This window comes from Thalassophryne amazonica, chromosome 12 (assembly GCF_902500255.1).
Source record: "Thalassophryne amazonica chromosome 12, fThaAma1.1, whole genome shotgun sequence".
In the NCBI taxonomy this organism is placed as follows: domain Eukaryota; kingdom Metazoa; phylum Chordata; class Actinopteri; order Batrachoidiformes; family Batrachoididae; genus Thalassophryne; species Thalassophryne amazonica.
The window spans coordinates 58,270,636-58,283,701 of NC_047114.1; the positions used below are offsets into that span (position 1 = coordinate 58,270,636).

The window sequence follows — 13,066 nt, forward strand, 5'->3', positions numbered from 1 at the left end:
ATTCACAACAGTAAAGTGTTGTTATTTGACCTACTCCATTGTCCGTTCATTTGCGCCCCCTGTTGTGGGTCCGTGTACCTACACTTTCCCAACAGAAATTCTGGTTTTGCCACCGTTTTATATCGGCTATGCAGTCTATGAGACGTTTAATGTTGTCCACTCGATTTGATGACACTTGTAGATAGATTTGCAGATCATCTACGTAACAGTGAAATGAAAGTTTGTGTCTTGTTATTATGGACCCCAATGGTAACATGTAAAGAGAAAATAAAATGGGACCCAAAATAGAGCCCTGGGGCACTCCACATGACAGAGGGGCAACAGGACAGGTCACCGATCATAACAGAAAATTTCCTGTTTGATAAATATGATTCAAACCATTTCAATACTGTACCACAAATACCAACATTTTTAAGTCGGGATAAAAGAACAGAATGATCAACAGTATCAAACGCTGCTGTTAGATCAAGCAGCACCAAAACAAGGGCATTTACCATCAACAGACAGGGCGATATCATTGTGCACTTTCAATAGTGCAGACTCTGTGCTGTGTCTTGATCTGAACCCTGATTGAAACTTTTCCAAAACAGAATTACAATCTACAAACCTTTGCAATTGTGTAAAAACAACTTTCTCAAGAATCTTTGAGATAAAAGACAAATTAGACACAGGTCTAAAATTAGATAAAATTGCCAGGTCAAGCTGTGGTTTTTTAAGTAATGGTCTTACTACAGCCTGTTTAAAAGCATCAGGCACACATCCCAAGCTTAGGGAAGTGTTGATTAAAAACAAAAGGAAAGGACCAACAGTGTTAAACACGTCTTTCAACAGTCTGGTTGGGATGATGTCCAGGGGACAGTTTGTAGTTCGCATACATTTAACAGTGCCTGTAAAGAACGAGAGAGAGACAGGTTCAAAACAGTCAAACACTGCAGAGCCAGAGGCAGCATCAGACAGGTCTGCACTGATGCTGCTGTCGCATAAACCTCTCACAGACTTCACTTTGTCCACAAAAAAGCGCAAGAAGTCCTCACAGGTAGAAGCAGTAGCGTCCATTAAAGAAGATGTGTTGGGACACAAAACAGAGTTAATTGTATTGAACAACACACGAGGACAATGACCACTTGTGGAAATTATATGGGACAGATATTGGGATTTTGCCTCTTTCACAGCCCTCTGATACTGAGTGAGACTATCCCTCAGCATCTCCAGAGATACATGTAGTCTGTCCTTTTTCCACCGTCGCTCTGCCTGACGACAACGCTGTCGGAGGGCACGAGTAGAGTCAAGGATCTCCCCTTGGTTTAGAGGATCTAAGCCTGAAAGGGGCAACTGTATTCAGGATCCCAGTGCACAAAGAGTAAAAAGATGATAAAAGACTGTCCAAACATGCAGGAGGACCATCAGTATCCAAGGCAGATAAATCCATGTCCATGAAGGCAGTAGCAAACTCTCCAGCTGTTGAAGAGGTAATAATCCGGCGGCAAGAGGCAGGGACAGGAGTCTTTTTGACAGGTGGCGGTACAGGAACTTCAAAAATGATGGGCAAATGATCTGAGATGGGAGTGTCTGATATTTCAGTGAGTGATACAGACAAGCCGTGAGAAATGATAAGATCCAAAGTATGATCAGCATTATGCGTCGGCCCATCCACAGACTGTATTAGATCAAAACATGTAAGAAGCTGTTTAAAATCAATAGCCAGCTGATCAACTGGACAACAGATGTGGATATTAAAATCTCCACAAATCAAGGTTTGATCATATCTGGGCACTACCTCTGCCAGAAACTCAGAAAATTCCTCAATAAAATCCTTATTGTATTTAGGTGGGCGGTATAGCACAGCAAATAAAATGGGGGAAGCAAGTTCCAAACTAAACAGCTGTACCTCAAAAGAGGAATAATTATTTACATGTAAAGGCTTGCATGTAAAATTATCCCTGAAGACAGCGGCGACTCCGCCTCCTCGTCCAGACACTCGCGGTGCGCTGAGGAAAGAGCAGCACGGAGGGAGGAGCTCAGTAACAACGCTGTCATCACCTGGTTTTACCCACGTTTCCGTCAACAAGAGGAAATCCAGCTCACGTGTTGAGAAAAAGTCATTCAGGATAAAAGTTTTGTTTGAGAGAGACCTGGTGTTAATGAGCGCGATGCGCAGGGTTGTGAGGATATTCCGCTCAGAACTCAGAGCAACAGGGTGAAAATTTCCCTGCACGGAGCCTCGCCTGCACACGCTGACGCGCTGCCGGCTGCTGCAGAGCTGGTAGCCGGTGTCTGGATCAGCTGATCAGAGCCATCGGACTTCCAAAGAGCGTCGCACCGCGAAGCTGTTGTAACCTCGTGATGTCTGTGGGATCAGACGCCGACGACTGCGCCAGGTAAGCTCTCAGTCAAACATGTACACTGCCTCGTTTCCCCCGCTTTCTGTTGCGGCGCTTGCTGGACAGGTGGACAGGTACAAGCTGCAGGTCGGAGTGCAGACGCCAGAAACGGCGGGGCCGTCTTCGATTCGTTCTCCAGTTTTCCTCTGCACTCTGGGAGTATCTGGATTTATTCCTTCAGGAGGATTTCTGTGAATTTCTGACTGTTTGCTGGGTGTACACACGCCCACCTTAACCTGTGTTTATTCCTGCCAGCAGTACCGGATCTGACAGCTGGAAGCGGCGGCCACCTGGGGACTCAGGACCTGGCGGCTCTGGTGTATTGCAGGTCTCCGTTGGCGGTGGAACATTGGATAGGCGTCTCCTACCCTCGGGCCTGCCCACGCGTCACTTTTGTTTTTTGAATTGACAGACAAAAGCATTTTTGAACTATTGTGCACAATTGCAAGAATAAATTGTATTTATTGGAATCTCTATTGGCCGTTCATTTACGCCCCCTGGTGTGGGTCAGTGCATTTCACTTTCCCAACAATTACATGATTGACACAACTTTTCAATATAAAATAAATAAAACAAACTTTAGCATTCCACTTTGGAATGTTAGTTGGTTGATGTAAAACTCTTCAAGCAAACGCGACCAGATCATTTGTGATCACATTTGTCATTTACACCTTTGACCACTAGATGTCCACAGTGGTCACTTAAAGCTTTGCGCCATGAACCGTTATGTGACACGTGTTTTGGTCACTGAAGTATATGGTTAAATTCCCACCCTCCAGTAGCTGCAGCTCAGAGCTGGTGAACATTGGCGGTAACTCTGGAGCACAAACAGAAAAATTAACATTTTTGTTTTTGAAAGATGAAAACCTAGTTTAAATATAATTTCAGTGCTTACAAATGTCGTGGTTAATGTTTTCTGGTAGGGCAGCATGGTGGATTAGTGGTTAATTGTTGCCTCACAGAAAGGTCATAGGATCGATTCCTACCTGTGGCCTTTCTGTGTGGCGTTTGCATGTCCTCTCCAGGTGCTCCAACTTCCTGTCGTGGTGGATCGGAAACTTTAAATTGTCTGTAGGTGCTGGTGTGAATGTGTTTGTTTGTCTGTATGTGGCCCTGTGACAGACTGCTGTCCTGTCCAGGGTGTACCCTGACTCACGCTCTGCTGGGATAGGCTCCTGTGACCCTTAATTGGAGTAAGTGGTTGAAGATGTGGTTATGTGGTCTATTCACCAGAGGGAGCTCACATACCACCAGTGGTACACATACCACAGTTGGAGAACTATGGTACTAAGTGATCCTGTAAAGATGATAAAAGACATCCATGTCCTTAACTGTTAAGGCATAATTGTGAACCTTTAAAAGCATTGTTCCTTGTGAGATATATTTTTATTAAACAATCTAAGGATGAATAACGACAGGAATACAGTATATATAGTACAATACATGCTTCTGTTCATAGTGTATCGTTACATTAGCAATAAAAAATTATTCAAACAAAACTTGTAAACAAAATAAAGTGCAAAAACCATAACCATACATCAAGACTACTATGTGCAAAGATGCTTATCAGTAAAACAGTTAATTATCAGTGTCACACTCTAAACAGCCTAAAGACATTAACTAAAAAGACAAGCACTGGAGGTTTGGGAAAGCTGGACTAGCAGAAGTATTTGGTCAATACTTCTCACAGTTAAATAATCTTATATATTCACATTTACTTGTGTTAATATTGGAAAACTCCACCACTGCGTAGATTGTAAGCAGAGCATATTCAATAATTTATTTCTGAGGGGGTGTGTCACATTACAAAACTAAGATGTACTTATAAAGTGTTTAATTTAGAAAAAAATTACAATTTCAAGGAAAGAAAAGAAAAAACTATTTTGAAGAACACTGATTAAACCCTTGTAATCCCCTGACTGTAGAGCACTGCCCTCTTAAATGATACTTAACAATACCTTTGTACCGAGAACACAATATTCAGCTGGAAACAGTTTTGAGTTTTCACCCCCCCCCCCCCCCCCCATGGAAAAATAATTTTCCTAAGGAATAGATTCCAGCAAAAAAGTTTAAATCCTGTTAGTGCCAAACAAAAAAGTTTAAATCCTGTCAGTTCCAATAAATAAGGAACATGGATACATTTTTATAACTATTGGTACGTAACATGAAGAATTTGGACATACCCAGCCGAAGAACTTTGTTCCTGTTTACAATGAGAAAAGCAGATCTCAAGCCATAAAAATGTTAGATCTTTTACACAACTTTATCCAGAATAGGAAACTAGAGTACTTCAATTTTATTCTTAAGTCTTAAAATTAGTTTACTGGCATGAAAATGACCAAATCAACACATCCATAAAACTTGTTGCACAAAGACTTCTATTCATGTATTCAATTGTTTCACTGATCTCTTGGTAACCAGTTAATTCAAACTACCATCCTGTCATGTCGGCGCATCACATCATATTTCAGTTTACTGCAGAAGTGTAAACTGTGGTGTCATATTAGGAATAACACATCAATAACACAAACTTCATAAAAGACACAGAGATACACAAAATGGAAAAGGACCAGTTACTCCTGCAGGACTGGTGTTTCTACTCTTCACTAATACTGCTGAGATAGTGTGTTGAATCGTGGACACAAAATGATCAGAGCCACTCACTCAACTATTACCTACAAAATACAAATTCACTCAACAGCAAATAGACTGCCATTTTGGACAGTATTTGCACAAGTAGCTACAAGTGTAGTATTGCTCAAGCCTACATCTATCGAACAAGTACTGTTGAAATTTTTTTTTTGGGGGGGGGGGGGTGGGGGGGGCTGCTAGGTGTGTGACAAAATTTCCAATGCAATGTTTTTGTGTGTAAATGTAAACAGGCACAATATGAGCTGTTTAAGTTCTGCGTGGGTGCTCAGTGGGAACAGTCAGGGGATGTGTCTGAAGTTTAAACTGTAAATGTTGCCATCTTCAGTAAATATGTGAACCAATGAGGTTATGAATGCAAATCTGTTTCTTAGTCTGCACCTGCACACGTGTGCAGATGAACCTGCCAGTGTAAAAGTAACCTGCAGGGATAGTTAGTAACATTTTCATCTTTTGTATGACAAACAGCCAACCCCCCCCAACCCACACAAAAAAAAGACAAGTGGATTCCAGTACATGGCAACAAAATATAACTAACTGTACAAAGTCTACTGAGACGTTAGTGTCATGATGTTCCAGTGTCTAACAATACTGATAGTACGGCTGTTCATCAGGTCTGAAGCCATAGGCTGTGGCCGGTCGTCCAGGTGATGAGCTGGTCTGGTCAAACGCATCACAACCATCTCTGTAAAACAAATCAAGAACAATCAAGAGAGTGTAGAATCAAAATCACGTCACCATTCAGCTCCAGATTCATTCCTCCCATCAGGATCAATTCATGGTGACACAGAGGGAGATTCTCCTCTTTGATTCCAGGTTTAGGTGTATGAATGGAGACAGATGCTAAAAATGTAAAAACTCACCCAGTAAGGTTAGTATCTCCATTCTGAGGCTGGAGATCACTGAAGAAATCTGGGCTGACTGAACCATCTGCTGGAGTTATGCCATCTACAGACACATAAAAATATACCATCAGCAGTCTGTTAAAACAAAGTCCTATATAGGAGCTCAGGCCTATTAGTGTCAGTGTTCATCTCTGGATTCCATAGCATGAAGGGGATGAGAGTCTGGATGGGATGCCAGTCCAACTCAGGTTACTTCCTCAGCCAAGGCCGGTACCCATTTTTGGGTGGACTGAGACTCCACTGAGCTACCTGCTCTACAATAAAATAATATCACAATGAAATCACCACAGGTAAAGGGTTATTGCAAAGTTATAGAGATGATCACAAGATGCTGAAAACACGCAAACTATCTGCATGTTAATCACACAGCTATCACTAGCTGTCACACACTATCAGAGCCTGTCGGTAGTAAATAGAAACAAAAAACGTGGAACAAAACAACAGCATAAGTATGAAATCACATCTGTAATAGAGGCTGTCTGACTTTTGTGTACCTACACGTGTATAAAAATATGCATCTCATTCAGGCAACTAGTCGATGTGGCTGTCACCGCCGCCTCCTGCGCTCGCGCTCACACCCCTATTCCACAGGACACCGTTCTATTATAATGATCCTCCACGATCCAGAAAAAGTGCAAAAATGGGATGAAACGGCTAACTCCAGCATGCATCCTATTAGGCTGGCTTATAAAGTGCAGACCTGTGCAACTGGCTGACTTATAAAGCATACTTGGCAACTGGGTCGAACATGAAAGTAAAGGTCCACTGACACTTGCATGACTTTGATTCACGCTCTTGTGTCGTGCAGGAGAGTAAACTCATTTTTAACAGGTGCAGCCTTTTTGCGCAAAGAAAATTTTGAAATGTTCAAAACATCCTTCACGCATAAATGTCATGCTACGTGACGCAATCTTCTCGCCAACACAACGTGCAGCTCGTCAAGTGCAGTAAAGAAGAAGTGAACACAGCAAGTGGTTGCGTCAGCAGATTGCATCAGAGTGCAGCTCGTCTGAAGGATTATAACGCAGGGCTGTGAAATGAAAATTGTGAAATCCGAGGAAAATTTGCAGGGGGTCTGGGGAGCATAGGCCCCCCCAGGAGCGGGGGTCTCAGGCTCTGTGGGATCCCAGAAACCAAATTAATTTTTTATCTAATGATACATTTTCAGCATCTCTTGGAACAAAAAAATCTCAAAATTAGTGTATATTTAAATGACCCTGTATGCAACCTTAAATTTGAACCGTCAATGATCATGTTGAAATAACACAACATGATGTGGAAGTAGGACCTGGAATGATTTTCCTTTTAATTGTAAACCAAATTATGCATTAACTCAGAACAATTAAACTACATGAAATTCCTGAAGAATGAAAAAGCATTTCAAAAACCACAGCCAAAGCTTGGAGAATATTTTGAAATATCAATAACATACATTATAGTAAAAAAGTCACATATATTCTTGTGTAAATTCCTGTGTAAATTGGCGAATCGCGATTAAATTTTTTGATCAGCTCGAAAATTTCACCCGTTTCAAAACTGGTGCCAGTGATGGTCGTAACTACTGTGTATACCAAGTTTGTACAAGACTGACAAAGTTGGATCAATGAGTTACTGTTGATGTTTCAGAACACACAGACCGATTTGCTGTATGGGAAGAAACAGGAAGGAAAAGTGCTCAGGCAGACCAGCCAGAATCAAACACGACTTTTGATGTCTCGTTGTTAAAGTTTTATTAAAGTGACACAATCACATATGGCAGGGCGTGGCAACCTTTTCCCAGAATGCACTGCGGTGTAGCACAAACTTTTATGCAAAAGGTGGAAATACACAAAACTCGGGCAGCCTATTGCAAGTACACAAACAGCCTCAGCATCAGTAATTACAACCTGCCACAACATTACAATAAGTCTGCAATCATGTTAGTTTTTAATGACAGGTTGTGGTTTTCTCACTGTTCACTCTGGACTGAGTAGACTGAATGAACGGGTGTGTGTGAACAACAAAATATAGGCTGACTGGCCATCATTTATTTTGTTTTGTTCCAAATTTTTATGTTGACATCGCACTAGTGTTGCCAAAACTCACATCACTACATATAGCTAAATGTTTCTCATTCAGAATGGAGCTGGGGAATAAAGTTGAAATAAAATTTTTTTTTTGTCAAATTGTGCATGCAAGGACTGTATGTTTCCTGTGTGTACCTGCGCTGTAGAAGAGGTCTGTCCTGTCATCGTTGTCATAGAGATATGGTTCAGCTTCATCAGCCTGGCGACTCTCAACCATCTCCAGCCACTGGTTGTTATGGAAACGGAACTTCTCTGACTGAATCTTCCTCCCCCATTCTTCATCATACTCCTGGAAGGTGGAGGTGAAAACAATATTTGACTATGTACTTTAGAAAGGTATGTTTCCATTCCAGAGAGTGCAGAGCATGTGTTCTGAGCCAATAATTGTGTTAAGAACCAAGCCACATAAAATCAACTTTTGTTATGGATACATCTTGGTCTGAACCAGATCAATTGGTCTTTAATATAGGTTACTTAAAATCAACCACAGAAACAAAAGTTTCAGCTGCATCACTGTGTCAGTCTGATAATTTACACGGCAATTTCATAAGGGATGTACAACCCCAAATCAGACAAAGTTTGGACGTATGGAAAGTGCAAATTAAAACCAAACAAAAATAGCTGCAGTGATTCTCACATTTAACTTAAACTTCTATTTTATTGCAGACAGCATGAACCAAAGATATTTCATGTTTTGTGTGGTCAACTTTACTTCACTATTCAACCATTCTTGCATTTCAGGCCTGAAACAACCAGATTGTAAAAAAAATAAAACAAAACAAATAGCTGCGACAGGCAGAAACTGAGGGCTACTAATTTGGTTAAAAAATAATAATAATAATTACTGATATTTCAACTACATGATGTTAACAAATGACTAATCATGATTTGGTGCAGATGCAGTATCCACAAAAGGCAGTGTCTTTGAGATGCAAAGGTGGGCAGGGGATCCCCAGTTTATAAAAAAAAGTGTGAAAACTATAGAAATGTTTAAAAACAATGCTCTCAACAAAAGATTTAAAGGGATTTTCATATTTTCCCATCTGCAATGTGTATCATCATTAAACAAGTCAAGGAATCTAGAGGAACTTCAGTGCATAAAGGACAAGGGGCCAAGCCTAAGTCGAACACGTGTGATGTCCAATCCCTCAAATGGCACTGCATCAATAGCAGTCAGTCATCAACAGCTGATGTAACCACATGAGCAATGGATGACTTGGGTAAACCTTTGTCAGGTACTACGATACAGAGTTAAATTCACAAATGCCATGTAAAACATTACTGTGCTGTACTGTGTTGGGCTCCAAGTCATCTGGGCTGGACCGTCATACAGAAGAAATGTGTATTATAGTCAGACAAATCAGTATTATACATCTTTTTTTTTTTTTGGAAGAAATGGAAATGTGCTCTGGACTAAGGATGAAGAGGTCCACCCAGACTGTTATCAGTAATTAAGTCCAAAAACCATGGTCTGTCATGGTATGGGGTTGTATCAGTCAGTGTACTTGGCAAAGTTAATTTACACTTGTGTGATGGCAGCATTAAATTTAACAAGACAATGCAAAACCACACTCTGCACACATTAAACAAGCATGACTGAGGAAGAAGTGGGTATGGCTATTGGACTGGTCTGGATGCAGTTCTGACCCGTCCCCATGAGAGAACATGTGGAGAATTTTGAAACAAAAAAATACAACAATGACGCTGTACTATTGCACACCTTAATATGTTTGCAGGAAGAATGTGACAAAATAACACCTGCGACACTGCATCACTTGTTATTCTCAATGCCAAAATATCTCTTAAGTGTTGTGAGAAGGAATAGCAACATAAAAAAGTAGTAAATGCTTTAGCTTTCCAACTTATCTCTCTGAAACAAGTTGTAGCTCTGAAATGAAGGAATGCATGTATATTAACAAATGAAATGAAACACACAAAAGCTAAACTATTGGCTTGATACTGTCTGCAGTGAAATAGAAGACAAAATAAATAATCACTGCATTTTTTTATTAGGTTTTTTTTTTGTTTTTTTTTGCTTTCCATACCATCCTAACTTTTTCGTGATTTTGAGAGGAAAACGCAGCTCACAGCTTGGTGGTAATTCCAGAGTGTAAAGATAGCTGAGGAAGAAGGCTGCAAAGGTACTGAAGGTGGACAAAAGCTTCTTTTCCACATGGAGCCAGTTACATTTCTGTTTTAGGGAGGTGATGGTCTAGTGGTTAAGCGTTGGGTTTGACCAGAGGATCCTCGGTTCAAACCTCAGCCTGACCGGAAAACCACTAAGGACCCTTGGGCAAGGTCCTTAATCCCCAAGTTGCTCCCGGTGCGTAGTGTGCACCTTAAATGGCAGCACCCTGACATCGGTGTGTGAGTGTGTCTGTGAGAATGCGAGGCATAACTGTAAAGCACTTTGAGCGTTTGATGCAGATGGAAAAGCGCTATATAAATGCAGTCCATATAAATGCAGAATTGTATTTGTCGAATACAATTCACCTGGCAGTTGCAGAGGTTTGACTTTTCCACTCAAGGCTATCAAGTAGAATTTTTGCATTATTCTGCTCTCAGATATTGTTCAACACTAATCCAGAGTAGACCCAAACACAAAGTAAGTCTAACAAACCTGCTGATAGTATTTTCAGCTTCTCCCTTTTCACTCTGGTTCGCGACAGCAGATCTGATGTGGAGCTGCCTGTTCATTTGACTCAAGTTTCACACCAGATATTTTTCTTCATGCAACTTCACATTATATAGAAAATGGGCACGAGCAGTTTTGAACTGGGAACATTCTGTTTAAGAAGCAAGTGCACTAACTGCTTGGCCAGAATGACCATAGAACAAATGTGGTGATAATTACCTCTAATCCAAAATTACACAGACCAGAGGGGTACAGATTAATCTAGTTTCTTTCTATTTTTTTTTTTTTTTTTTTTTTTTTTTTTGCAATTTCTCATGTTTGGGAAGTCTTCTGAGTGGATCAACTTCACTTACAGCAATAATATCAAGGGTGTTGTGGCAGACCTTTTGGATTTCAACATTCTTGTCGTGCATCAGATCTATCAGGTATGCTGGTGCCTCTACAGTGGCAGGTGTAAGGAAAAAGCAGAAAGCATAAACATTCAGGATGGTATTCATACATGTTACAAATCTGGGCATGTTTCACCTTCATTTAAGGAGCTGCAAATCCACACAATCCCCCCCGGCCAAATCTATATTTAATCTTTTAATAATTTAATAGGGTTAGTTACTGTACATATAAATTTTTATTTTTTCACATGTATGTAATAATATATTATCAGCAACCAAAATTATTGCTTTTAGAGACAATGTGTGTTAGTGTTTCAACTAAATGAACATCCTGAAAAGACAAACCAATTACAGCAACCACACAGACAGACAGACACAGTGTGTCTGTGTCACACTGTATCAACCAGACTGGACAGCAGCATGAAAAAAATAATCACTTCTTCATCAAGGCACAAGATGGACAGAATGGACTTTAGGAAGGATACGGGTTTCTTTGATGATGGCGTCTCGTGTAGCCTGGTGAAAAACCATCTGATAGAAGACGTAGACAATCTGACAAACAAATTCATCATCTTCCTGTTTGGCTACACAGAAGAAACAATGAATTTGCACAAGTAGCAAATTTGTTAATTTCATGACATCATTAAAGCAATGTTATCAAAACTTGTGACATTCAACTGATATTTCCTGTTTAATATTATAATACATACATACAGTAGTGTTCAGAATAATAGTAGTGCTATGTGACTAAAAAGATTAATCCAGGTTTTGAGTATATTTCTTATTGTTACATGGGAAACAAGGTACCAGTAGATTCAGTAGATTCTCACAAATCCAACAAGACCAAGCATTCATGATATGCACACTCTTAAGGCTATGAAACTGGGCTATTAGGAAAAAAAGTAGAAAAGGGGGTGTTCACAATAATAGTAGTGTGGCATTCAGTCAGTGAGTTCGTCAATTTTGTGGAACAAACAGGTGTGAATCAGGTGTCCCCTATTTAAGGATGAAGCCAGCATCTGCTGAACATGCTTTTTTCTTTGAAAGCCTGAGGAAAATGGGACGTTCAAGACATTGTTCAGAAGAACAGCGTAGTTTGATTAAAAAGTTGATTGGAGAGGGGAAAACTTATACGCAGGTGCAAAAAATTATAGGCTGTTCATCTACGATGAGCTCCAATGCTTTAAAATGGAGGTTACAATTTGCCAAAGAACACATTAACTGGCCTAAAGAGAAATGGAGGAATATTTTGTGGACTGATGATAGTAAAATTGTTCTTTTTGGGTCCAAGGGCCGCAGACAGTTTGTGAGACGACCCCCAAACTCTGAATTCAAGCCACAGTTCACATTTAAGACAGTGAAGCATGGTGGTGCAAGCATCATGATATGGGCATGTTACTCCTACTATGGTGTTGGGCCTATATATCGCATACCAGGTATCATGGATCAGTTTGGATATGTCAAAATACTTGAAGAGGTCATGCTGCCTTATGCTGAAGAGAACATGCCCTTGAAATGGGTGTTTCAGTAAGACAATGACCCCAAGCACACTAGTAAAGGAGCAAAATCTTGGTTCCAAACCAACAAATTAATGCCTCGCAGATGTGGAGAAATCATGAAAAACTGTGGTTATACAACTAAATACTAGTTTAGTGATTCACAGGACTGCAAAAAAAGCAGTTTGAACATAATAGTTTTGAGTTTGTAGCGTCAACAGCAGATGCTACTATTATTGTGAACACCCCCTTTTCTACTTTTTTTTACTAATAGCCCAATTTCATAGCCTTAAGAGTGTGCATATCATGAATGCTTGGTCTTGTTGGATTTGTGAGAATCTACTGGTACCTTGTTTCCCATGTAACAATAAGAAATATACTCAAAACCTGGATTAATCTTTTTAATCACATACCACTACTATTATTCTGAACACTACTGTACATACATATACACAATGACCAAGGCTCACAACTGAAATTTTGTATTAAAAAAATAAATATGTTTGCCTAAAGAACAAGAAGACAGCTGTGTGAATGATAAAGAA

General features: G+C 40.2%; 1 protein-coding gene across 3 annotated transcripts in view; it reads right to left on the reverse strand.

Moving 5' to 3' along the window:
• Window positions 1-3,748: 3,748 nt before the first annotated feature.
• LOC117521644 (kinesin-associated protein 3-like) overlaps window positions 3,749-13,066 on the reverse strand; it is a 54,392-nt gene continuing 45,074 nt past the window's right edge. For all 3 annotated transcript variants that reach the window (XM_034182965.1, XM_034182964.1, XM_034182966.1), the window contains 6 exons: window positions 11,511-11,609; window positions 10,990-11,075; window positions 8,137-8,290; window positions 5,894-5,978; window positions 5,612-5,715; window positions 3,749-4,171 (listed from right to left, as the gene is read on the reverse strand). In XM_034182965.1, coding sequence (XP_034038856.1) covers window positions 5,613-5,715; window positions 5,894-5,978; window positions 8,137-8,290; window positions 10,990-11,075; window positions 11,511-11,609 — 527 coding nt within the window. In that variant the 3' untranslated portion in view covers window positions 3,749-4,171; window position 5,612. The remainder of the gene's footprint in view (window positions 4,172-5,611; window positions 5,716-5,893; window positions 5,979-8,136; window positions 8,291-10,989; window positions 11,076-11,510; window positions 11,610-13,066) is intronic.